The 27,240-nt window shown below is 39.8% G+C and overlaps 1 protein-coding gene across 10 annotated transcripts in view; it reads left to right on the top strand.

Annotated features, from left to right (window-relative positions):
- Positions 1-23,380, top strand: part of tbc1d1 (TBC1 (tre-2/USP6, BUB2, cdc16) domain family, member 1) — a 57,622-nt gene extending 34,242 nt beyond the window's left edge. For 9 of the 10 annotated variants that reach the window (XM_044191168.1, XM_044191164.1, XM_044191173.1 and 6 more), the window contains 10 exons: positions 149-282; positions 6,845-7,045; positions 9,617-9,778; positions 11,587-11,745; positions 13,631-13,731; positions 13,914-14,057; positions 15,023-15,182; positions 16,282-16,451; positions 21,185-21,361; positions 21,457-23,380. In XM_044191168.1, coding sequence (XP_044047103.1) covers positions 149-282; positions 6,845-7,045; positions 9,617-9,778; positions 11,587-11,745; positions 13,631-13,731; positions 13,914-14,057; positions 15,023-15,182; positions 16,282-16,451; positions 21,185-21,361; positions 21,457-21,750 — 1,702 coding nt within the window. In that variant the 3' untranslated portion in view covers positions 21,751-23,380. Of the gene's footprint in view, positions 1-148; positions 283-6,844; positions 7,046-9,616; positions 9,779-11,586; positions 11,746-13,630; positions 13,732-13,913; positions 14,058-15,022; positions 15,183-16,281; positions 16,452-19,085; positions 19,113-21,184; positions 21,362-21,456 lie in introns of all 10 variants that reach the window. The other variant, XM_044191166.1, reaches the window with a different exon arrangement.
- The last annotated feature ends 3,860 nt before the right edge of the window (positions 23,381-27,240 follow it).

The raw sequence follows: 27,240 nt of genomic DNA, 5'->3' as shown, positions 1-27,240 counted from the left end.
CTCCTTGTTTCATATATCACTTTAACTAATTTCATATATATATATATATATATATATATATATATATATATGAGAATGTGTACAGTATAAACTACTACCTACTGAATGTTTGTTACCATTCCTGTGTGTGTGCTTCTTTGCGTTTTAGTGATGTAGCAGCTCTGTCCACACCAACTGCAGCATGTGGGGTGGGGGGAAGTCCTCTGCGTAGCCACCGGCACTCATGGAGGCAACAGATCTTCCTACGGGTCGCTACACCTCAGAAGAACACAGAAACCAACGGTAAGAATGGACACACTCACAAATTGATTAACCCTATGTAAGAGAAAATCTTGGTTATTGGTTCACTAAGGATGTGCTGCACTTTTTTAGACACTAAAGAGTCAGAGAGCATTTGTCCATATTTACAATGGGGTCACATTGAGGTCCTGTGTTAGCAAGATGACAGAAATGCGTAAGTAATTCCGACAGAGTTGCTACTTAGGCGCAGAGAAGAGGGATGTACCACAAGTTGGCACGAGATTAACCTGTGCAATTGCATGTTATGTGTCTTTTCATGGTTTGTTTTTACCCTGCAATCATAGTGAAATATATGGATAACAATGGCAGAACTGTAACAGTTTTAAATAGGTAACATTGAACTTTAGCCTACAATGCTGCATCAAATATAACATTTAACTTTCAACAAGAAATTACTACTGTAACACACTTTTCTCCTCACTTAATATGTCTGTTCTTGATCGTCTACAGGCAATCCAGAATCCTGCAGCAAGACATTACCCCTATACTCAGATCTCTTCACTGGCTCCCTGTTGCGTAAAGGATCCAGTTTAAAATTCTTACTCTTCCTTACAGTGCATTGCACGGTCAGGCTCCTGCATATGTGGCTAAACTACTTCACACTTATTCATCAGTTAGCTCTCTTAGGTCACATGAGCTACATTTTCTGTCTGTCCCACGCACTTGCTAAAAGACCGGTGTTGATTGAGCTTTTGAGGCCGTAGCACCTAAGCTATGGAATGCTCTGCCCGCACCCTTATGGTCTGCTGATTCTGTGGATTGTTTTAAAAGGCAGCTAAAGACGTACCTGTTTAGACAGGCGTTTGGGTAACCTGTAGCTTATGTATTTTGTGTGTATGTATTTTATTATGTATTGTGTTTTTAATTTTGCACTTCTCAACACATGATTCGGGTGGTCACTTCATCTTCTTGATTTCTTTCTTGTATGTTGTCGTAATGCTTTTGTAAAGCACTTTGTGACTTATGTCTGTGAAAAGCGCTATACAAACAAATTTTACTTACACGTATTCAGCAAGTGTTCTAATTTTCAAATTATACAAATTGGGTCTATATATTTGCAAATTTGATCATTTTATTCCACATACTGTATATTAGTAGTATTTCCTTTATACTTACATACTGTAGATTATAATATTTGCTGCACTTTTCAGCCTGAAAAGAAGCAGCTCAAATCATGACATTTGAATATTATTTTTAACTTAAATTATGGAGAGAATGAATGGACTGCACAGCAATTTAAACATTATTCCAGCTACTTAAAACGCTCACACTTGCCTGCAAAGCTGAAACAAAACACACTGTGATAATGTTTTAGACTTAGACACGACACTGCACGGGAATGTACATCTAAGAGAGTTTGATACAGTGAATAATTCTGCAATATAATTTCATCTCAGTTATGCACATATTTTGCTTACTGTCACCACAGAATATGGCACATCTCTTTTTGATTACATGCCAAAATAACAAGAGTGTAAGTGTGTCTGTGTGCGTGATAGAGCTTTGGAAGGTGAGATCTTAACACTAGGATTACTTTGCATGCTCCAGTTCAATATGTCTTCTTCTAAGGAAGAAGACAGTTCCAAGTCAAGACACTTGTTTAAACACACATGCTCGTTTGCATAGACACGTGTTTAATATCCTGCCAAAATAAGAGCATGAGCAAGACGCATCACATGTCCTTTGTCACCTGTGCTATTATTAAAAACAGTCATACTAGGTCCCAACTTGTAGACAGTGGTGCAGTGACAAAGCCTTTCCACTCTGTGTCACTCTTTCATTTAACGTGATGGTACATGTTGTGTGTTTAGAAAAGAGGAAGGGAATGAGAATAGATCACTTTACCATAGCTCTTTCTCTCCTGTATGAACTTGAATTGGCTATTATCACCTCCCTTCTGGCAGGCTTTTCTCTACCTGCTATCTCTTTCTCCCCAGTTCTTTAAGTGATCCTTACACTGATATTTATGTCTATTCAAGCATTTTTGGTTTGGATTTTGGAGTGCTGTGGGATTGTATACACTGAAAAGTGCCAACCAAATCACCAGTTTTGGCCAGTAAAGCATACAGTATGGCTAGGAAGGCCATTGCCATTATCAATAGAGATGATCACCTTCTTAGATGTCTAAACTTAAGACTAAAATAATCTGAGGCTCATATATCTCCATTGTTATGGACTGTTATTGATTGACATGCACATGAGTTGTTGTGACATATTGTGCTTGTTTTGGAGCTTTGAATTTGTTGCATTATTTAGTGAGCCTACATTGCTCTGTCTGATGTTATCAGTTAATGTTTTTTTCATAGGGCTATTGTTTGACAATGAAGACTGATCTCAGTATATGTCCAGTGAGAAAAGTTTGTGTCTGTGTGTGTGTCTGTGTCTGTGTCTGCCTGTGCAGACGTGGGAATCATGCATGTGCTTGCACGTCTTCAGATCCTGCATTTTGATAATTATATGTACCGTGTGTGTGTGTGTGTGTGTGACAGAACAAGTGTTGACAGTTGAGATAGTTGGGTTGGTTGCACTGTAACTCCACTGAAACGCCTAAAGAAACTCAAGAAGAATAAAAAAAGAAATAAAAAAAAAACGTTGTTGAGGGAAATGCTCATATAAAAACATGTTAATACATAGTACCAAAAGAAATGAAGTTATTTCTTTATTACACTTTATTATACAGGTGTTTACATTTTGTGTTGGAAGAGATGTTTTTGAGTCTTGTAAGAACTCCAGTCAGCTTATAGTATAGAGTTTGTTTCAGTGACATGCATTAAATCCCTGTCCTGAAATGAATTAGTTGCAACTAACGACTATTTTAACATTGATTAATAATTTGGTGTTAAAAAAGAAAATAGTGAAAAATGCCAGCTACAATTTCCGAGAGTCCAGGATGACATCTTCAAATGTCTTGTTTTGTCTGACCAACAGTCTAAAACCCAAAGAAATTAAGCTTCCAATAATATCAAACAGAAAAGCAGCAAATCAATGTGGTATTAAAAGCCTACTGAAGCCTTTAAAGGGGGTTGTATTGATGTAGATTCTTCAAGGAATCAAGGTCATTTATTTGTCATTTTACGACACAGGTTTGCACAATGAAATTTAAGTTGTACTTCATGCTACACACACATGGAACATATATACAAATATAAACATTTTCATAAATATAAATAAATAAAACAATATATGCAGTTATTTACATAAATATAGGTATATACCTATATACATATACACCTAAAAAGTAATAATTATGTAGTGCATTTTTAAAATATGCGTCTGAGTGAATGTAAACAGCAGCAACAAGATTGTGTTGCTAATATGGTCGGCATCTTAACATTAAACTCGACATTTGGGAAACATTGTCCATCAACTTTGACTACGTGTGAGCACCAAGCATCATTGGTGTAAACACAGAGCCTGACTCTTGCGTTGCGGTACATTGTCCGCTCGTCGAGTGCAATAGCTTGATTGTGTTGATTGTTATGATGGAGCCGGGTCTCTGTAAGATGTGGGCACAACAATCTCTGATTTCCCAATGCTGGGTTAGTGTGAGTCCCATTTCATCCATTCCAATTTCCTGTGATGATTTCTGATGATTATATTTCTGTCATAGGTAATAACGTAATTCAGTGATAAAGACGAAAATAAATTAAAACAAAAATGCAAAGTTTGAAGGAGCTATTGGCCACCGCATCTGCTTGCGCCGCTATCACCATGGTATGGTAACAGTCCACTGATGTGGTAATCAGTAGTGTCATTTTTCTGAAAACTCGTAAGACTTTTGTTTTTATGGTGGCGCAAAGGATCTTTTTGCTTTCTATTCTTACAGAAAAAAGAATCATTCACCGTTGGTGACCACTGTTACCTGTGTTTGGCCTGTGTTGTCATGATTTGAAATGTTCCCATTATTGTCACGTTACATTCAAGCAGCAACTATCGTGCCTCTTTGTGTCACTGTACACTGCCTTAAATCCAAAACACATCCCATTGGTTGACTCCTCCTGCACACATAAAACACGCCACAGCTTGGCATGTCAAACTGAATTTTTGTGTGTTATTTCGAGTCAGGAAAAAACTCAACTTTTCTGAAGTGTCAACTGGCATTGATCCTGAAAAGTAAACAATGGGACGATGCAATAATACATTGCACTCCACACCAAAAATAAAAGGGGTCACTGTTTTGATACAAGACCTACGATGCCGGTGTTGTTTGGACTTCTAAGCTGCCTCACTGTTCATTTTCATTCAACCTAATGGGACTGACTTGTTTAGCTTCCATTTCAGTTGTGACTTTGTCCAGGGAAATTAGTGAAATAAGCAAAACACAGGCACATATACAAAGGCAGCTGTACCAATGATTGATATAATTCTCCAAAATCATGACAACCAAGGCTATACACTGACTGAAAGGCACCTAACATAACTAATATTTTCCATATTAGCCACCATTCTGCCACTATGTCTTTTTTATGCTACCACTGGGAGGTGCCAAAGTCTAAAATTCTCAAATTCTCAACAAACCGCAGCCACAAAACATTTCCATACAGTTCAATTAACACCTCTCTGATGCAGTCTCAACAACAACTGAGAATTATAACCTTCACAAAATATTTTTTTGCAATTTGTTCACTTCTGTTCACACCCATCTGCATTCCCTTTCATATGAAACATTTTATGTCACCAATAATAAAATCTGCACCTGAAGTTTATTTTGACAGTCAACTGCCATGAAGTAAAGGAAAAACCGTGCTTTTAGCAGGTCAGTGTGATGGGCTTTGTGCTGGCTGAATGCAAGGTTAGGTTGGGTTGAGTTAGCCATGTATTTATGTGTGTGCTTGCATACATGAGGTCATGGGTGTGTCGAGTAAGTGTGTGTGTGCGTGTGTGTCTTGGGGGGGGTGGTGTCTCAAGGTCATGTTGACAGTTCACACACAAACAGCGCCAGAGGAAAGCGCCAGCCTTGTTGACCCACTTTGCATTTTGTGTGTGCGTGTGCTGGGACTTGGTTCTGGCCAATTTGGAGTGTTTGCTCAGGGAGTGGATCGTGCCACTATATGCAAGAATGTGTGTTAGTGTGTGCGCACGTATGTGCGTGTGGTTCTTTGGCATTAAAATATGGCTTTAGCGTTAAGATTAGGCGTAGTACGGTAGCTCTTATGGTTAAGTTAAGGGCAAGGGGCTAGGGAAGTAATGTAGTCAGAAGAGTGTGCATGCGTGTGTGTGTACTTGCTACATAGTGAGGACTGAAACATTTTTTACCTACAGAGTGAAGACAGTTTTGGAAAGTGAGGACATTTTGGCTGCTCCTCACACAGACTTGGTTTGAAGGGTTAAGGTTAGGCATTTAGTTGTGATGGTTCAGGTTAGGGTGAGGGGCTAGGGAATGCATTATGTCAGTGACGGTCCTCACAAAGATAGAAGTACAAGGATGTCTGTGCGTGCGTGCGTGCGTGCGTGCGTGCGTGCATGCATGCTTTTTCACACCTAAAAGCTAACTCTTCAGCAGTGTTCTGTTGCAGTGTAGCAGTCTGTGTTTGCCTAACAAATACATGACTCTGTTAAGAGGGTTCATCGTCTCCATCTCTGCGTGTCTGTGTGTGTTTGGTTTGTCTTCACTTCTCGTATAACTTAAGGGCCATATGTTTGTATAGTGACTCTACTGGTTTCAGCACGTCTTCCTGACACAGACACAAAGGCATACATGAATGTTTACCTCATCTGGCACAAAGAACACTATTGTCATCATGCGTGCATGTGTGTAATGTGTTGATGTACAGTATGTAGGTTTGTCTTTGTTGTAGGTTATCTGTTGCAGGATTAATATGGTGGCTTATCTTACATATTTATAATTTTCCTCAGAAGAGTTTTGGAAAGATAAGCATCAAATTTACATACCTAAGCCAAACTAAGGTATGTGCGTGTGCGTGTGAGAATCGTGATGTTCCTACGAACTGAAAGAGAAGCGAGTGCTATCTGGATAGTTGTTATGTCCTTCCTCTAAACAACAGAGTATTTTGAGGTTTGGGATCCACCCTGTACTTTGGGGTGGAGTCACACAAACACATTTTTTACAGTGTGTGCGTTGCACCCAACTGCATCAAATATATCTAAGTTTAGCATTTTTATTTTTATTTTGCATGAGTGTCAGAGATATCTGTATTTGTATGTGATATTTGTCTCCTCCATTTTGTCTATGTAATTAAGACAAAAATGATCAAACATAAAATTCAGCATTCTGTGAATAAAGAAAATGCTAATACTAATTAAATTAAAGTATTGAATAATTAGTTTTTTTGTGTATGTATTTTTACATTTCATTTCAGATATTTCTTATATTTAATTTTCCTTTCTCCTGACAAGCTCTGCTGTTTCCCACAACCTGCTTATAAATATTACCATTAAAACTTATATTATTTCATAAAATTATTAATAAATGTTAATCACATGCTTATTCTTTGCTGCATTCTCTTATTTGCTGCTGCAATGGACACCTAATGTAGAGTAATCGGATCTAACCTAATGTGATATAATGTGATATGTCTTTCAGAGCGGGGGGATACCTGTCTAGAAGGGGGTCGATTATGTGTGGGCCAAGTGGGAGTTGGAGGAAGTGGGGACTTGTCCATCAGGGTGGTGCCTGAGGAGAGGACGAAAAGGAGCAAAGAGGAGCTGAGGGAACTCTGGAGGAAAGCCATCCTGCAACAGATCTTGCTGCAGAGGATGGAGAGGGAGAACCAGAAACTACAGGGTGAGTTGGATGGATGAAGGGGTTTACACACACACCAGGAGCCTACATAACCTTTTTTTGTGTGTGCAATTTATTCACATGTTCATAAACAAAAGCTCTCATTATATTTGTGCACACATCATCAAATACTAAACAGACAAGTGAAAATACAATTCACTGCAATGAGCAGTATAATTTCTCTTAATCTTATAATAAGCATTAACACTATAGCAGTGCACAGCGTTGCGGTGAAATTGACCATCCCGTAATACATGCAACAGCCAATGTGTCCTGTCAAAGTGAACTAAAGACTTGAATTTCTGCCTGAAGACAAGAACGGCAGCTAAATACTTAAAATGTAAATGCACATAATACAGAGTTACTTCAGATATTCTTGTACTCTGAAATTCAGTATATTATCATTGATGTTATCAAATCACAATACATTTTATTGCTGCCTGGTCCTGCAAAGTTGGATTGGATTTGTTGTCTCTCTGCATGATAACAAGAACAGCAGCCAGATTTGTTTCATGATGAACTGGCTTCTCTAGAAGCTAAATAGTAAGACAAACAGGTCTTTCTTTAATCCATCTCTGGCAACATGCCTTTCCAGATGTGCACACACACAAAGGTTAGGTAATCGAGTGCCCATTTAGACCCACCACAAATGAACAGGCTATATAATATATAGTTGGGTGTTTGTGTGCGTGTTTGCTGGTAGGCATATCTTAGAGCTTGCCATGTGCACCACCTCTTTCCTGACCCAGTTGGCATGTATCAACACACATCTACCTATGCGCCACACCCCTAACTACCTCCACTGTATACAAACCATTAATTCACACACACACACACACACACACACACACACAACATTTCATCCATCACAAATAGAAATTATTGTTTATATAGTGTGGAAGGAGAGAATGTGAGACAATATTATATATGAAAAACAAGTCCATTCAGCTTCACACACACACACTCGCTGTACTCATACCATACACCCTAACATACACATGTACAGCTTTCTTGGGCATCTAGACTTTAGTTGTGTTTTATTCCTCCCACAGGGTGCCCTCCACCTTTATGTCAGTTATTTTGTCTGAGTGGAGCTTAACTCCCTGTCCTCCATTCTTTCTGTTTATCTCCCTCACTGCTGCCCGGTTTATGGGTCAACTGTGTGTGTGTGTGTGTGTGTGTGTGTGTGTGTGTGTGTGTGTGTTTTTTTGTGGGTGTGGGTGGGTGTGTGTGTGTGTGTGTTCGCTCCAGGGTGGGGTATCCTTTCTTGTTGTGTGTTATTATGGGCGGAGTCTTCCGGTGACAGAAAGGGAGAGAAATGGAGAGTGGTAGATGAGGAGAGGTTGGAGAGTGGAGAGATTGAGAGTTGGCTGGGCTGCAGCCAGTGAGCAAGTCCTGATGGACTAGACTCTGCCTGCTCTAGACAGCTGATAAGACAGACAGCAGAGCCCCAGTATCTCCAACAGCATCTATTCCTACTCTGGGTGTGTCGGCTACTGCACCATCCAAGTTTTCTTCCTCTATTATCCAGAATACACATTCCAGGTCACTCCTGCTACTTGTCTGTCTTTGATTGCTAAGGCCATGATATACAGCACTTCATAAAAAGTATTCAGACCTCTTTAGATGTTCTCAATTTATCTTGTGCCAAGTTATTTTAAAATGTGTTTATTCTGGATCTTGGTGTGAGTTCTATGCAAAGCCCTCTACTTTTGCAAGGCACTGAATTTACATATTCTCAATGTGTTCTTTAAAGCTGTGGTGTTATTATAATCACCCCAGTTTACTTTTTGCTAAATTTTGCTAATGTAAATACACTCTGCTTAATCCCCCCTGTTGGCTGCATGCCTAATTTCCCCTCCGTGTCAGTGCAGGTTGGAGCAGGAAGTGGCCCGCTGTCTCTTTCCTGTCCCATAGTGATGATGTCACTCTCCCCACCTCTGCCAAGTTGCAGCTGGTCACTGGGTGGACACTACACATGAGCGGAAAGGGTGGGAAAGTCCACAAGGGGAAGGAGGGAGAATAGGGAAAGTGTGGTTGACGGACATGACAAAAAGCAGGATTATATGAGAAGAAAGAGTTGAGTGTTGGCAGAAAAGAGAAAGAGAAGAAGAGAAGGGCTGTGGGTTAAGAGATTAGGGGAGGGAGAGAGGAAGGGTGTTGTCAAAAGGAGAGGAACAGATGAGGGGCGCTGGGTGTGCCCTCACCTTCTTTGATCACTGGTGTCAACATGTTGCAACGGAATTCACAGTTTGTGTCTTTCTGTTTATTTTATAGGCCTTGTTAATCTGAAAGTCCAGGGCCAAGGTTTCCCTCCACAGATTTAAATATGCAAAACAAACACAAAAAAATCTTACTATAGCACAGCGGGGGGTTTGTTACAATAATAATGATAAGTCCCCTTGTCCATAGGTATGCAAAATGTACAGGGCTTGGTGCTTTGTGAAGAGAGCAACACCCTACCACCCACCCAACCATGGACCTGCAACAAAGACACACACCACAGGACCAAGGCAAAGAGTGCGGGGGTTGTCACATTATTGACATGTATTATCTGTGTATTTATGTTTGTAGCCTCTGAGAGCGATCTGCAGAACAAGCGTCTGAAGCTGGACTACGAGGAAATCACTCCATGTCTGAAGGAGGTCACTCTGGTCTGGGAGAAGATGCTGGGAACTCCTGGGAGGGCAAAGGTCAAATTTGACAGAGAGACCATACATGCTGCTGTTGCACAAGGTACATATTTGGCTCCACAGATACATATATCAGTGCTTCTTGGAAATGTTTGCTCTTTTTCAAAATCCAACGGTATTAGCAAATATTGACCAAAGCTTAATGTATAAAGCTCCAAAACTGAAAATATGTATTGTAACTTTTCTCCTTATCATCAGCTTGGGCCCTTTTCCGAAATACAGCAAAAAGGAAAGAACATACAAAGTATTTTTAATTCACCATTTGTGGACACAATAAAGTCAGTGTGTATTTCCCTTTGACAACTTTACCCCCAGTATCTGTCTCTCATTGTCAAGGCTTTCTGTTCTGTCCATTTTCTAGTATCAGCATGTTCTGCACAGACAACAGGAAAGTTATCTCCTCTGCCCACAGAAAGGGTACTCGCCAATGAATAGCAGTGTTAGAACTTGGTAAAGTAGCCTCAAGAGCTAGATAATGACGCAAGATGATGACATAACATTAAAACGGTGGCCACACAATCTGATAGGAGGTCAGGAGTAAAGCTGCAAGGTCACGTGTTTAAACATTGTCCTCTTGTCTTGTCTTGTCATCTTTATGCTGAGAGTTTGACATTTTTTTACAATTTTGTTTTTATTTATGTTGATAGAATTAGTCTCACCAAGTGTACTAATTCCTTTTACTTTTATGGCCTACTTTACATTGCCCTTCTCTCATTACAACCTCTAAGGTGGACAGGGGGAAACACTTAGCAACTAAGAACAATTTGTCGTTTTACAGGGGATTATGAGCCGGACTATTGTTGCAGTCGAGAAGTTGCCAGCCAACCAGTGGAGATTTCAGGAAGTTACTGCTTGAGATGCAAGCTGTAACCCACTTTAAAACTGCAAATTGTCGTTTTTACAATTATTGAGATTTAGATATGATGGTAGGCGGCTTTGGACAGAGCCAGGCTAGCTGTTTCCCCCTGTTTCCAGTCTTTGTGGTAAACTAAGATAACTGGCTGCTGGCTTTAGACTTAAATTTATTGTGCAGACATCAGAGTTGTATCAATTTTCTCATCTAACTCTCTGCCAGAAAGCGAATAAGCGCATTTCTCAAATTGTTGAAATTTAGCTTAATGCCCCAACTGTTCAGCGGCCAACAGATCAGACTGTAGTTGTACTGGGAAGCTTACAGGTGTGAATGCGCATACATGTGTGAGCAGGGCTGCATGTCATCCCCCCGGTCTCCCCCACATTTCCTGTCTCTCTTCAGCTGTCCCTGTCTAATAAATGCAAAAAGCCCAAAAAAATAATCTTAAGTAAAAAAAGAAAAAATTATCAATTTACTGAAAGAAACTGAATCTAATTGGATCTAATCAAAAATTAACACTGCTCTACCCCACCATTTGTAATCTAAAAAGTGCACAAGTCAGTCATTTTGTGATGCACCAGATAGAGTCCATAGGATTAAAAAAACTAAATGCAATGTTCAGTTACGTATCTATTGAATTTAGAATATTTGCTTACAGATATGTTACCAAGGTCAAGAATAAAAATCCAAACTCAAATGAAAGTACTGTGTCCCCTCACCATTTAGAAACATCTATGGGCTAACAAACTCTGACGCTGTCTGTCTATTACTCAGTCAAACTAATTACTGGCTGACAGGAGGTATTTCTTCAGTAATGGGTATCTTCAGCAACTGAGATTCACTACATTTTCAAGCCCTGACATCAGATCTCCTTATGATTTGCATACTATAGGGACAGAAAAGCTGTCAATTACAGCATGTTTAACTTGTCATACCTCCGTTGCACTACCCCACCTCACCCAGCCCTCATCCTTTTTCATCTCTGTCATCTCCTGCAGGTGTCCCAAGGCAACATCGAGGTGAGATCTGGAAGTTTCTCTCTGAACAGTACCTGCTCAGGCAGACGGTCCCCTCCCGACCCCCCACCAATTGCACTCCGTACAAAGAGCTGCTGAAACAGCTCACCTCGCAGCAACATGCCATCCTCATCGATCTGGGTAACTCTCTCACACACACAGAAAATATTCATATTCACTTACACACATTTTTTAGATGCTTAATTTTGAAGCTGTCCTACTATATGTGAAGAACACTGAAACATAAATGAATGTACAGTATACCCTGTGCACAAACACAAATTTTCCTCTCACGTGTGTGTTAATGTCTCTCTCTTACATAAACACACACACAGCACAAAGCCATTTTATACAACAACACATTACAGACAGGGTTTCTGCAGGTCTTAACAAGCAATGAGTTCAGTTCCCTCAACAAAAGGCCTTAGAAAGTTTTTAAAAATCTTACATTTCTTTTACAAAGGTCATGAATTTTTTTTCTTGCCTGCTGTAAACTAACACTAGTTATAACTGTTTTTTTGTATTTGATTGCGGACTGTCGGGAAACATTATACATCTATAAACTACAAGTGGAATTGTGGACATAGGAGGCTGTTTAATCCTTTTTTGTGGAGTTTGGGTCAGCACCATCAGACCTGTAGCAAACACTGTCACTACTGCTAGCTACAGCAACTAGAAAGCCGACTCATAATGGGCAAGTGTTGATTTTAGCATAAAGCTTAGATTAACTTAATTATTTTTTAATTGGTTAATCCATCCTTCAATTTTGTATCTGGGTCACGCGATGTTAATTGATTAATTATATTGCTAGAAATTATTGTTTTATACAACTGGAAAGTACTGTCGAAAATGACATATAGATGTCTATAAATGTATGTACTTAATAACTAATTGTAGACCTTATTGTTCCCACTGGTTTCCCATCATTCTTTGACAAGTATGATTGTGAAAAAGGAATTAAATTGCCTTCTGTGTGTGTAAAAAGATCTTTGAAAGTCCTCAATTAGTTTGCATTAACACTGTACAGAGCACAGTGTCTTAAACCTCATTTTAACGCTTTGACCCTCAAATGTTCACAACACCTCCTACCCAAAAAAACCCACACACACAGTACCTACACCCCACCCATATAACACCCACACACATGCATATACACATCCACCCACACATCTATCCCTGTAGCACTTAACCACCTCTGTTTTTGCTGTTGACCCTGTGTTTTTCATCTATCATGTTATTCACTCTACATCAAATAGGGTGGGGGCGGAGGTAACAGCACACACAGTGACGGTTTGCTCACATGGCCCAATATAAAGGTGTTATGTGCTATAGGATAAAACACACATTGTTTATGATACTGAAGCGGCAAAGCGGTTTGCAGGTAGAAAATGCACGACTCAAGCCCGTCTACTTCAGTCTACTTCAGTTTAAGTGAGTTAACATAAGTTAGGCAAGAGGACAAAGAATATAATTTGGGCTGTGAGGTTCAGCACTCCCACACTTTACATTCATCACCCAGAACAGGCACATACGCACACTCTTTCCTTCAGGCAGGGGAGGGAGTCGTGGCATCATGTTCACAAACATGAAGCCCCCACAGCACATTCCACTAATACACACTCACGCAGTTGTCATTGTCTTCCTCAAAGCCTCACTGTCACACACTGTAAGTGAAGAAGTCCTCAGTCCCAAAAAACACACGCCTGCCAATTCCCAGCCCATGCACTGAGCTCAACAGCAAAGTGTGCAAGTCTAGCATCCTAAGGCAAAGATCAGCAGAGTTTATGCTTCATTCAAACACCTTATACACACCCAGAGGCTTCTGTCTCTTATGCATAATTCACAATTATTTCTAGGAGTATGTCAGACAAAATCAAGTCAATCAAATCTACTAAAGTGTATAATTGTGTTTTTAGATGTGTATCAGCTTGATTTCAGCCTTCAAATAGATTGGCAGAGTAGTTCATACTGAATATAAACAGTGCAGATGTTTTGCAATATAGATAATGTCTCTCTTCTGTGCCAGGTCGAACTTTCCCCACTCATCCATATTTCCAAGCCCAGCTGGGGGCAGGACAGCTATCTCTGTATAATTTACTGAAAGCCTACTCACTGCTGGACCCTGAGGTATCATTTATTTCTTTTTTTAGTATTCTTTCTGGCTTTCTTCCTCTTTAACTTTCTTTTTGGGTGTCTGTCTCCTCTTTACCTAGTGGACTGAATGGGCCTGTCAAGTATCATTTAGGCTTAAGCTTTTTTCCCCTTTCTTGTCTGTGTAGACATCAAGTTTGTTATCGTTGTTATTGTAGGTGGGCTACTGCCAGGGCCTGTCCTTCATTGCTGGAGTGCTGCTGTTACACATGGGGGAGGAGGACGCCTTCAACATGCTCAAATTTCTAATGTATGACGTGGGTCTCCGCAAACAGTACAGGCCTGACATGATTATCCTGCAGGTAAAATGCACGCACGCACACACACACACACACACACACACACACACACACATACAGAGTCTCTTTGTCCCACATGTACAGCACACATTAACAGCCCCCTACACACCTTACTGTCTTTTTATATGTCCATTCATCAATCAGTCTCTTCATCTCACATTATATTTATGAAATTTGATGCATCCCTCATTTCTGTTTTCAGAATTACAGTGATCATCTTACATTTGCATGGTTTAAGAAAGTGACAAGTTTGAAGGGTGTTGCGCCATTGGTTTGGTTGAGACGTGTTTACTGATGCCTGGTTTGCTTGGAATTTAGCTGCATTTAAAATTGATACAAGGTGTCTCCACAGATACAGATTTTACCCTTTGATAGAACTACTGCAACACTAGACGGATGTCCTGTACATGATCAGGCTGTATCGTGCTTGAATTATATACCCTTTGGTTATTGTGTCTACATTCTTTCATTCACTTTGTGAAGTTTCTTTACTGAAAAGGAGACTATTGCTGTGCAGTCGTCCTGTTTACGTTCTTTTACTTGCTGTAATGGACAGTGACGATCACGGCGCGCAGAAGGTTTGCAGTGGAAATGGCTTGCTAGATGTGTGTTACTGAAAAGGAGCAGATACTTTCTTAATGTTGTCTTTAATCTCTACCGGGATCAGAATCTTGTAGAAGAAAACAAAAGCTGTCCGATCACAGTTCTTGTGGTCTCCATTTGGTATCTCCATAGCCACCGTAGCACCGACGTGTAGTTACATTTCTGAGCAGGTGTACATCATGCTATGGCTACGCGCTTAGGCTCTATTGCCATAACCCCCATTGTTATGCCATAACCACTTAATGTACAACAAATCCAACTTTAAAACCATGTACAAAATAATAAAAGCACATAATGTATACTCAACCACACATGCTCCCTGTCAGACCAGCAAAAAACAATCTCTGGTATGTCATTCATGTCAGATTCAGATGTACCAGTTGTCGCGGCTGCTCCATGACTACCACAGGGATCTTTACAGCCACCTGGAGCAGCAGGAGATCGGGCCCAGCTTATACGCCACCCCCTGGTTTCTCACCGCCTTCGCCTCACATTTCCCCCTTGGCTTTGTGGCCAGAGTCTTTGGTAAGCTTTCAGAGCTGTGTATGTATTTGACTCACAGGCTACACTCTTGTTTTACTTGGTCACCACACTGTTTCTTCTTCCTGAGAAAAGCTTGCCAGTATAGATGTAGGAAAGGAGCAGGATGGCGGGGGCTTCCACAGAGATGTTTAGATTGTCTCCACTCCCCAGTTAACTTTTCTAATTAGATTTTGAACGCAGAGTGATGGAAGGGGGAAGGAAAGTGGATGAAAATAGGAAACTATGATTGAAGGGCTTGGCAAAACAAGAGGAAATAGAAGGTGTAGAAAGTAAAGTACATACAAGGAATCTAATAAGTTTGGCTAAGAAGATGGGAGTGGCTTTGTATGTGGTTAAAGTATAACGTTTTCTGATAATGATCAAAGCTTTTCTTCAAACTTAGACAGCACTTAGTCTCTAATAGTGAGTCACATACATGTAAACACATTTGAGATAAAGTCTTCGTCAGTTACAGGCTGTTGTTTTCCTCTGAAGTGAGCTTTTATCATTTGTCTAAATATCATCACACCCACAGCCCTTTGGCATGTGTCTTTCTCTTTTTCTGTCTTTGTCATTGCTTTTTTCACCCTCATTCCTTCCTTACCGTTGTTTTCATGCCTAATTTCTTACACTGTGCTCAGTCACTGAACCAGACTCACTGGCTCCACGTGTTCTTATGAGCACTGTGTGTGTGTGTGTGTGTGTGTGTACAGTTAGAGGGCATCATCATAGCACTGTGAAGTCTTTTGATATCATACAGCATGTGGGGCTCCACACCTTGCTCCTATTCCTTAATCTGTCGTATGATCTCATGCAATCCTGCCTAACCCTTACTCCACCCTGATGCATTCAAAGCACGCACACAAGTACACATACCTACTCTGCCTCTCCATATTCACCCTGGCCTATATTTATGTTTGCTTAAACCTTTTTATTGACGTCAAACCACCTATCATTTAAAACCCTTTAAGTCATCAGTCAATGCAGTCAGCTGCCCTGTGAGCGCCTGTCATAAATTTGACATTACGAAATTTTTAAAAAGCTGTCACATCAGGGCCTTTTCCAACCACCTGTCTCATTGTTTCTCTTTGTCCTCTGTCAGATATGTTGTTCCTGCAGGGGTCCGAGGTCATCTTTAAGGTGGCCTTGAGCCTGCTGGGGAGCCACAAGCCTTTGATCCTGCAGCATGAGAACCTGGAGTCTATAGTGGACTTCATCAAGACCACACTGCCCAACCTGGGCCTGGTGCAGATGGAGAAAACCATCAACCAGGTTAGAATAAGAAACAGTCAGTAATGTGTAACTACCCCTTTACTGCCCCTGAACTGCCTAAGTGGAATACAATACAAAGTGACTCATCGATCTGTGATTATTTTTATGGACCTGATTTAATTGATTGTAAGTTTGGGGATTGTAGTAGTGTCATATTGTTGGTAATATTCTGGGAAAGCAAGAAAAGACTGTACTGGCTATTTTAATAATCTAGAGAAAAAGAATAAGTCTGGCACTTTTATATGTTTCTTACTGTCTACAAATCCCATGTAAAGACCAAAACCAACAATGTATTAGTCTGTCTCTCAATACTTCCCAACTTCTTCAGCCTTGCTGTACTGCTCAGACCCAAAGCCATTTGCTTCTACTGAAAACATAAATCCTTCAAAATATGTGACCTATATATAGTTTCATTTTTAAGAAAGGCTAAATAATTTGCAAAAACAGCTAGGTACTGCCATTTTAGACAAAGGTGACTCAAACAGGATCAATTAGTGGATTTGTATTTTCAGCCAAAGATTAAACACTCAAGTGATTTAGTAGTATGGAGTAGTATGGAGTGTCAGTGAAGTAATTTAACCTTCACTTCATGTGTCAGTATTTGTGGTGAAAAAACAGGAAAACTACTGCATGTCAATAACATTGGGTACACATGTTGAATCAATCCGATAACCAAAGTCCCCAAGTCATGATCAGACTTCCTTGTGTGATATTGTTTTTATGAGTCGGTCTCATGTAAACTTATGTCAAGATGGAACATTTTCCATTAATGTTTACAGTAATGTAGGTCGTCAGTTGTCTTGAGATGGGAGGAGCTGACATTAGTTTGTAACAAGTCAAACACATGTACAGACATTATCAAGGTACGCTATAGTTTAGAAAGTATGCATTTACCTTCTGATTTGCATGATAGCAAAAGGTCATTGAGTCATGCTCTAGCTTGCCGGTACTTTCCCACAAGTGCCACTTATCCACCTCAGGTTGTCTATATGTTAACTGTGGTGTGACTCATAGTTTCACCAAAAAAATAAAAACACAGGGAGTGTACTTACAGGATGTTTGGAGCCTCATGTGCAGAACATGTCTCCGTTGTTTATTTTCTGTTATGCAGTAATATGAAAGTTGTAGGTACAGGACAACAACATGAAACATGAAAAGTCGCAAAACAGTCAGACTATTTCACAAGTTTTAAACAAACCCACAGATTAGCCAAACTTACTTGGAAGAGGAAACGAAGGCAAATGCTGATATTACTACCTTATTCCTACTACCTGTCTGTTATTAACACCTTGGCCTTCTGTGTTTACCATAGTTGTGCAATAAGGGATCATTACTGATATTTCTGGTGCGTTCATGTTGGCTTTTTATTTCCAAATAAAGTGGTTTAAATAATCTTGCTAAATCAAAATAATAATCAAAATCTGGTTTGCTTGTTTGCTTTATGAACCAAAAGTAAAAAAGTGCTTTTTTTAAAAGTCAATGCGCAATGAACAAAGGTGCTCTCGGGAGTCAAGGGCCATGACAAATGCAAAGAAGAAGGAAGAATTCAAGGCACACTTGTCTGAGTCCTGAGTATAATAAAAAGCCTTTAATATTACACGGCTGACACCCAGCGCGTTTCAGCTGAAAGCCAAAACCCTGACAAAGGCTTTGGCAAAGGCTTGCAATTATTTTGGTGAGTATAATGTTATTATAACAGATAGAAATTATGGCCAAACTACAGAATAAGACCGAAGTTGTAATAAACCAGAATTTCCCTTTAAACACCAGTGTTACACAAACAGTCAGTAAGTGAAAAAGAGTTTGAGTTTGTCTTTCAAAGCCATGGCCAGTAATTTTCTTCCAATATGTGAGTATTCATTTTTTGTAGTTCTTGTGTGACCATAAGGAAGTTGTTTTTGATGCTCCGGTGCTTCCTTCTATTTCAAAGCCATCCCCTCCATCCTCTGTAACCAAATTCTCTGAAGCTTTCCTGGCAACTCACAGTGAAGGACACTGATGAGCTAGTCACCCATTTTAACAAAACATGTTTTGAAGTACTTGATTCAATTGCTCCTCTCAAAAACAGAAGATCAAAATCTCGAGTTCTTCTGTGGCTCAATGATATAACACGGGCCTCGCTAAGAGAATGTATAAAAGCTGAGCGTAAATAGAAGTCCAATAAATTACAGATCTTCTGTGATATCTTGAGAAATTGAATGCTTATATATCAGAAATTGGTTAAGGATGCAAGAGCTGCTGTTTTCTCAGACCTTATATCTAAAAACTGTCACAACTCTAAGATTCTGTTCCAAACCATTGCTTCTGTTATTAGCCCCTCACACGCTCACAGCCGTGAAGCCTCCAAAGACAAGTGTGACGAATTCTTAGTCTATTTTACTCAGAAGGTCGATAATATAAGAGGCCAGATTTCACCAGCTGACATGAACTCCTGTTATGCTGGTAAATTCAGCTGTTTTAAATAGTTTTCAACCAATTTCGTTACTGTTTTTAAAGGATATTGTCTCTCATATGAGGTATTCTGCTTGCTTTTTATTTAGATTTTTATTATCTTATCTGAATCATATTAATATTTTTGAAAAATTCCAGTCCATAGTGGACTTCATCAAGACCACACTGCCCAACCTGGGCCTGGTGCAGATGGAGAAAACCATCAACCAGGTTAGAATAAGAAACAGTCAGTAATGTGTAACTACCCCTTTACTGCCCCTGAACTGCCTAAGTGGAATACAATACAAAGTGACTCATCGATCTGTGATTATTTTTATGGACCTGATTTAATTGATTGTAAGTTTGGGGATTGTAGTAGTGTCATATTGTTGGTAATATTCTGGGAAAGCAAGAAAAGACTGTACTGGCTATTTTAATAATCTAGAGAAAAAGAATAAGTCTGGCACTTTTATATGTTTCTTACTGTCTACAAATCCCATGTAAAGACCAAAACCAACAATGTATTAGTCTGTCTCTCAATACTTCCCAACTTCTTCAGCCTTGCTGTACTGCTCAGACCCAAAGCCATTTGCTTCTACTGAAAACATAAATCCTTCAAAATATGTGACCTATATATAGTTTCATTTTTAAGAAAGGCTAAATAATTTGCAAAAACAGCTAGGTACTGCCATTTTAGACAAAGGTGACTCAAACAGGATCAATTAGTGGATTTGTATTTTCAGCCAAAGATTAAACACTCAAGTGATTTAGTAGTATGGAGTAGTATGGAGTGTCAGTGAAGTAATTTAACCTTCACTTCATGTGTCAGTATTTGTGGGGAAACAGGAAAAAACAGGAAAACTACTGCATGTCAATAACATTGGGTACACATGTTGAATCACTCCGATAACCAAAGTCCCCAAGTCATGATCAGACTTCCTTGTGTGATATTGTTTTTATGAGTCGGTCTCTTTTTATTTAGATTTTTATTATCTTATCTGAATCATATTAATATTTTTGAAAAATTCCAGTCAGGTTTTAGAACATTACACAGCACAGAAACAGCCTTTGTCAAAGTAGCAAATTACCTCCTCCTCACAGCAGATGCAGGAGAATGCTCAGTCTTAATCCTTTTAGACCTGTGTTCTGCTTTTGATACTGTAGATCTATTTTAATTGAGCACCTCAAACAGTGGGTAGTTATCTCAGGCCTAGCACTGAGCTGGCTCAAATCGTATTTATCAAATAGGACTTTCGCTGTTTCTATAGGCAAGTCAACGTCATTCATAGCAGACATCACCTGTGGGGTACCACAGGGCTCAATTCTTGGCCCCATCCTCTTCTCCCTCTACATGCTTCCACTAGGTCAAATAATTCGAAAGCGCAATTTTTCTTTTCATAGCTATGCTGACGACACACAATTATATTTACTCTTAAGATATAATGATCCCAACTGCTTCAATACCCTCAGAAACTGTCACAAGGACATTAAATGTTGGATGTCAAATAACTTTTTTCGAACGAATGAAAGCAAAACTGAAATATTCTAATTCGGCCAGCACAACGCAAGAAATCTCGTCTAACAAAAACTAGGTGACTTGTCATCTAATATAAAGCCTGTGACCAGCCTGTGAAACTTAGGAGTGATTTTTGACACTGACCTGACTTTCGAGGAGCAGGTAAAGAGAGCTGTGCAGTCCTGCTTCCTTCAACTCAGAAGTGTATCAAAAATCAAGTAATTTTTAGTCTCATGCTGATTTAGAGAGGGGAATTCATGCTTTTATTCCATCTCGTCTAGACTTTTCCAACTCTCTCTATGCCTGCCTCAATCAAAAATCTCCCGTCTCCAGCTTGTTCAGAATGCTGTAGCTCGAATTTTAACTGGCACTAAACGTAAAGACCATATTACCCCAGTATTAGCACATCTGCACTGGCTACAAGTAAAGTTTAGAATTGATTTTAAGATCCTACTGATTACTTGCCTGAGATCCTTGGGCAAGACTGTGCTTTTTCTATTAGGGCACCTGTACTTTGGAACCTTTATGCTCCTGCCTGAGGAAATTAGGCTAGCAAAATCAGTTTCATCTTTTAAATCCCTTCTAAACACACTTATATAAAGTGGCTTTTATGTGAACTTGAATGTAAAGTTCTTAATAGTATCTCTGTTCTTTTGCACCTCATATATTACCTTTATTTTTATTCTGTATTGCTACTGTTTTGTCTTGAATGTTCATTCAAGATTGATAAATGACAGGAATTTGTAAATTGTTGCTGCACATTGTAATCACTGTGTGTGTTCATTAGGTTTGTGAAATAGACGTGTCCAAGCAGCTCCAGGCCTATGAGGTAGAGTACCATGTGTTGCAGGATGAGCTGCTGGACACGCCCCCGACCCTCAACCAACACCAGCGAGCTGCACAGCTGGAGAGGACCAATCAGAGCCTCCGACAGCAGAACCTCGACCTGCTTGAGGAGCTGCAGGTAAACACACGCGCGCACACACACACACACACACACACAAAGAAAGACAAGTTATCATCTCTTTCACTTCTCTTTCATCACTCCCTCCCACACAGGCGTCACATGCTCACGTCTGCAGCCTGGAGAGCCAAGTGGAGGCTTTTGCCCAGTCGGAAGGCCAGCTGAGGGAGCAGGTTTCTGCACTGGAGGAGGAGAAGAAGCAGCTAGCGAGCACCGTCACACGCCTCCAGGACCTCCTCGCCAGCCTCGGCATATACACCACCCCTGATGGACACACACTCCCCCCACCCTCTGAAAGACACACAGCAACAGTGGAAGACAGAGAGGGGCTGGCAAACAAGACTGTGGACTCCCTTCCCCACCCTTTGGCTCTTCCAGAGGGTTCATAACTGCATCTAATAATCTTCCAACTGGTAAGGTCAACCGGCGGAGGAGCCAGTTGTGGAAGGACCATGAAGAGAAGGTCGAGTGAGATGTTAAGATGACTCTCTAGCTCGACCTTTATCCTCTTCCCAGGCTCCAGAATGTTTTAATAAAAAGAGGAAATTCTGAGGTAGTTGGACCTAAAACAGAGAGGAGAAGAATGGAAATAGAACAAAAATGGGGATGAGGTTAAAGGAGAATGAAAAATATAGGATGGCACCTTTGAGTATTATCCCAAAACGCCATGAGTGCCCTCTTCCTGCTCTCTAACAAAATATAAATGAACATGTGATTTGACCAACAATCCCCAAAGATAGCACTGTCCCCCTGGGCCTCTACTGTAAAAACAGTTACATTTGCACCTGTACTTGTATGTGTCTGTGTTTTATGCTCCTGCGAGAAGGGTTGTTTAAATGTGTCGGATGCAACAAGGCTAAAATAGCCAAAGACTGTCCTTATTAATATAAAACAAGCTCGAACAAAGAACATGTTATTGATCACACTTACACATAGTAAGTAATACAAAGAAGAAATGTTTCCAAAGCAAAAATAAGAGGAGGGAAGTTTGACAAGAAAGTGAGATGAAGGGACGGGTGAAGAAATATACTTCATGACAGTTTTTTTTTTTTTTTTTTATTATAAAAGTTGAATATTGACATAAGCTAAATGATATTAGATCTTGGATGGTGGTGCCTGTATTCAGAGGTCAAAGGTGAGCTATTTTTTATTTCTCCTCCGTATTTCTGGTCTTCCACGGTTTTGTGTCCTGATCCTGTATGTTTTAAACTTCATTTAGTTACAGTAGCTTGCAGGAAGAGTAACACAATAAATCCAGTCCATTTCACATCCTGTTTTTTCACCTTTGAATCCATCTGTGTAGAAAAGGGAATGGATGCCGTTTCAGCAGAAAACTTTAAAACAGTAGCTGTACAGTGCAGACTTCCACAGATCAATTACTTTAAATTACTGCAAAACACACTATGTCTAGAACTTCAAATAGGTAACCTCTGCTGTTGAGACAATCTGTCAGCTTTGAGTCATTTACTGTATTCAACACACTGAATTCCTTCAACCCGAGCTACAGCTTGGCGTGTTTGTATGTGAATGTCTAAATGTGTTACTGTGCACTTCACTGATGGCAACAAATCTGTAGATTTACACTGTAAAGATATCTTGCTTTTACTCCTGACTCTTCTTGCACATGTGTTTTGTTTTAATTGATTATTGCTATTATTGTTGTTCTGTACTTTAAAATACATTTCATATCCTTTCAGCACATCTGAAGCCTGGTTTTGTTTTGTGTGTTTTCCTGCATACAGTATAAACGCATATGTGTCAAGTGTCGGACTGTTAAAGATGGTGTAGATTGGATCTCCTCCTGTCTAAACATGTCAGTCACTTTGAATGCTGTGGGCTTGATATAAGGTGCCAAGCATATGGAAATATACTGTACACATTTCCAGGAACTGGCATGAAATGGCATGTCGGGACAAGTTGTGGCTCTGTTAGCATGTGTGTACACAAGAGAAAAAGCAACAACAGTGGAACCTCAGCCAAATAAATCAAAAGAATACACAATAAAACAATTTGCCATAATGGGATTTTTTTTTTTAAATAATAACTTTAGACACATTAAAAAGATACTACTCATCATTTACTATTTACATGTACACTCCACTGCCAAATGCTCTGGTTTTTCCAGGTGATCGTGTTGTTTTGTTTTTTTTGAAGAATGCATTTCCTGCTCACAGTAACAGGAGTATACGATTACACAGAGCTCCCAGCAAGACCTTTTTCTCCTCACATTCCTAAACCTGTTTGATGTCCTCTGAGTGAACCCATCTATCAGGATGTTTCTGTGTGTGCTCATCATAACTAACAAAAATAACTATGATGAAGGTCATTGAAGGTCATTTTTTGTGTGTCTACATTAAAAAAAATACTTCTTTAAATTACATTTTTTGGTAAAGATCAGTTTATGCAATTTTACTGTGCCGTTCAATCATGGTAAAGCCACCAGCTTGTATTTTTAAACAAGACACTGAAGTGTTAACTCACAAAGGCAAAATTTCCACACAGTTGCTGTAAGAGGTAAACAAGAGCAATGGCGTTGAAGCATCTGTATTGGCCAATTTCTACCTTGCCTGTCTTTGAGCAATACTCTTGCTGTGTCCCAATTCCATTTTGGTTAACTCTCACCGCTCTCATCCGCGCTGTTTCCAGACAAGCAGGTGTCTTCAGTGAAAAAGCCACTAAAAACCCACTGTACACTACCTGCTCAGCACCAAACAGCAGACAGACACAGTTAGCGACTAGCTGGCGAACATAGTGCAGCATTCAGTAGTCAGTTTTATTTATATAGCCTCACAAATTTGTCTCTCTAACTTTAGAGAGCCAGATATTTCCCCCAGGAGTCGGTGGAGACCAAAAAGAGGGTGAATATGTGACTAATTTGATTAATTCGTCAGGTGGACAGAAACACAACTCCAAATGAATAATAATGTTGCTACGTAACTTCTGGATGTGTAAAAAAGCAACTGTTTGCTAACATGTTCAATATATCAACTTAAAAGGTACGTCAATGTTGTTTACAGTTTGGCCAAAAAAAATCAGTTAATGCAGATTTAGCTGTAACAGATAAATGATAAAATACCTGCAGTGTTGAACATCAATCATACTGTGACTTATATGTCTTATATGTATAAAGATGTAGGACTTCTTTTTGTTTGTTTTCTTTCTGGAGCTATCTTACCACCATTCACAATTTTAATGTTTTGCAGGCTGAGCAGTGGCTCTTTTTCCTCTGTGTACGATATGCATTGCATTGTGGGACAAAAGTGTCATCATCAACAGCACACTCAAAAATGTTTTGTGTAGTATGCACACAACTGTTTTAAGTATACTCAGTTTTGTCAATTTTCCAGTGTGAACACACTACACACTCAAACGTTATTGCTGTGTGACTGTCACTGGTTCGGTTCTGGCCAGGGACATTTGTTAAATGTCACATTCTTCTTTCTTCCCACATTTGCTGTCTGCATCTCTACTGTCAAATGATGGCAAAAATGCTAATAAAAAAATGTATGTTAGCTACCAACTCCCTGACAGCTCCAGAAATGCTGCTCTGTAAACGACCTTTGACCTGCCCTCAACAAAATAATCACATTGTTATTCACCATAGACCATAATTAATACTTCGCTCTGCTTTAAAGACACGGCTCAAGTCTTGATCCAAACCAAACAGTCCTGCTGAATGGAGATTTCCATGAAGCAGCAACAAAGGGACTCAAGCTCTTTACATAATATCCAGAAGGCGGACAAGCCCTCCTCTACTAATGAGACTGATCAACAGGTAAGCTGCATTGCTGCTTGATATGTGGCCACACCCTGCACACCACCATAACCAGCCTCACTGAGGTTTGATGCAGCTAATCTGTGATGATCTCTTGGGTGCTTATGTGGATTTTTTTTAAGCTACACAACCCTTGACTGAGCAGCCCTGCCCCTCTCATGTGTGTGCCTGTGTTAAAGGCTCAGTTATGCAGTGTTGTAAGATTGTGTGTGTGTGCACGTGTGCACACCTGCTGTGTCAGAGCTTCTGCTGTTACAGGTTGAAAGGGGCACAAATGTCAGCTTCTCGGGTGACTGGTTAAAACTCAGCATCTGTGGAAAGATTTTCTTAATTCTCTGGTTGAGTGAACAGAGAGGGAGCAGAATCACCCGTCATCTAGAGTGCCGCCTACGCTGTGTGTAAACACAACGTACTGGTACAGTGTGTGTGTTTATGTGTCACACATATTTGTTTTATTTGACTTGGCATCTGTTTACCCTTCCACACAGAACCTCAGCCCTGCCCTGCCCTGCCCTGCCCTGAGCTCCACCACATGCCTGTATCCTCCTACAACGCTGATTCAACACACTTAGTGAGCCTGGGAGAGAGATTTTTACTGATAATTACATATCAATTAGTAGTTTAAGGGCAGTATATGTGTGTAGTATCAGAGGATATCAAGCTGGTTCCCGTCCATCTGGTAGAAAACGAGACTACAGCCATGCTAGCAACTCTATAAGGTTGTTCTTAGTTACTGTCTGTAAAAAATGTAATGGCAATCCATCCAGTAGTTGTTGAGATATTTCAGTCCGGACCAAAGCGGTGGGCCGACTGACAGACATTGCCATCCCCAGAGCTAAGCTGCTAGCAGAATAAAAATACAGCTGCAGCTATGTCTTTATCAGCTCACCTTTACACACTGACAAATACCAACTTCATCCTTTTACATGGCATAATAAGTCATTTAGGTGGATGTAATCATTAATGATGCTCTGTTTAAAGACATGTAATGACATATCACGTGCTAATATGAGAGTGCACTGGTCAGTACAAAAGGTCAAACTGTCTCAGTAACAGCTCATAAAGCACTAATGCAGCACTAAACCTTGATAAGCAGCTACTTCACCTGAAGCACCTGGATAATTCAGAGTGATGGAAGCCATAAAGTCAGCTCCTGATTATACTGGACCTGTGATGGCTCCATTAGCCTGCTCCTCTCAGTGTACCTTTAGTTTGATGTCTGATCAGGCTTATCAATCAAGTGTCTTTTTTTCTCCATTTTATTGTTTTACAAAAAGCAAAACAATCTGCAAATTAAATGAGAAATGCTGAAAAGTCTGTTTTTATCTGCAATTTTTTGTTATTACCATTATAGGTAAACTGTTACTGTTGGCTGAATAAATCGTTTGACGGACAGTATTAGAGCTTCTCAGGGATCACCCCTGTCCTCTGTGAATCCTTTGCACCGCCCTGCACATTTGCATATTTGCACTCAAGCATGTCGAAAATTTTATTGTATAGTTTTCTTTACAATTCTGACACACTTTTATATATTGAAAAACTGCACAGCCCACCTAGACACCAGACCAATATACACTTTAGCATTTCAATACTTATATGACATATATTTATACATTTTTAGCTTTGAGTTTTTATCCTTCGTATTTCTTTCAAGTTTTATTTTTACTCAAATTCTAATTAATATCTTTATTGCGCACTATTTTCCTTAGCACAGCCATACTATAAGAGTGCGCCACTGTGCATTTCATTGTATGAGCATGTGACAAATAAAATCTTTGGATCTTGATCTCCCACTTTACATTAGTCCTAACCTTTTGTTTCTTAAACATGCACAATCTGCTCATGTCACATTGGCTTTTCCAGAAAAACTTTTAAATTGTTCCCTTTTTTAAATATCTAATCAACACATTTGCTTGGGTAGATTTATTCTGCATTGCAGTCTGTGTGAGTTTGTCAGTCAGCTATCATTTATAGAAAACAAATGATTGTAAAGAGAAACAACAAATCCCTTTTCAAAAAAATGTCTAAGTCTTGGCAAGGAAATTGCACATATATCCCACCCTGTGCATTTCAACATCACTGTCGCGTGTAAGCGTGTGTGTTT

Source organism: Siniperca chuatsi, linkage group LG3, assembly GCF_020085105.1.
Source record: "Siniperca chuatsi isolate FFG_IHB_CAS linkage group LG3, ASM2008510v1, whole genome shotgun sequence".
NCBI lineage: Eukaryota > Metazoa > Chordata > Actinopteri > Centrarchiformes > Sinipercidae > Siniperca > Siniperca chuatsi.
This window is presented reverse-complemented; position numbering and strand designations above follow the sequence as displayed.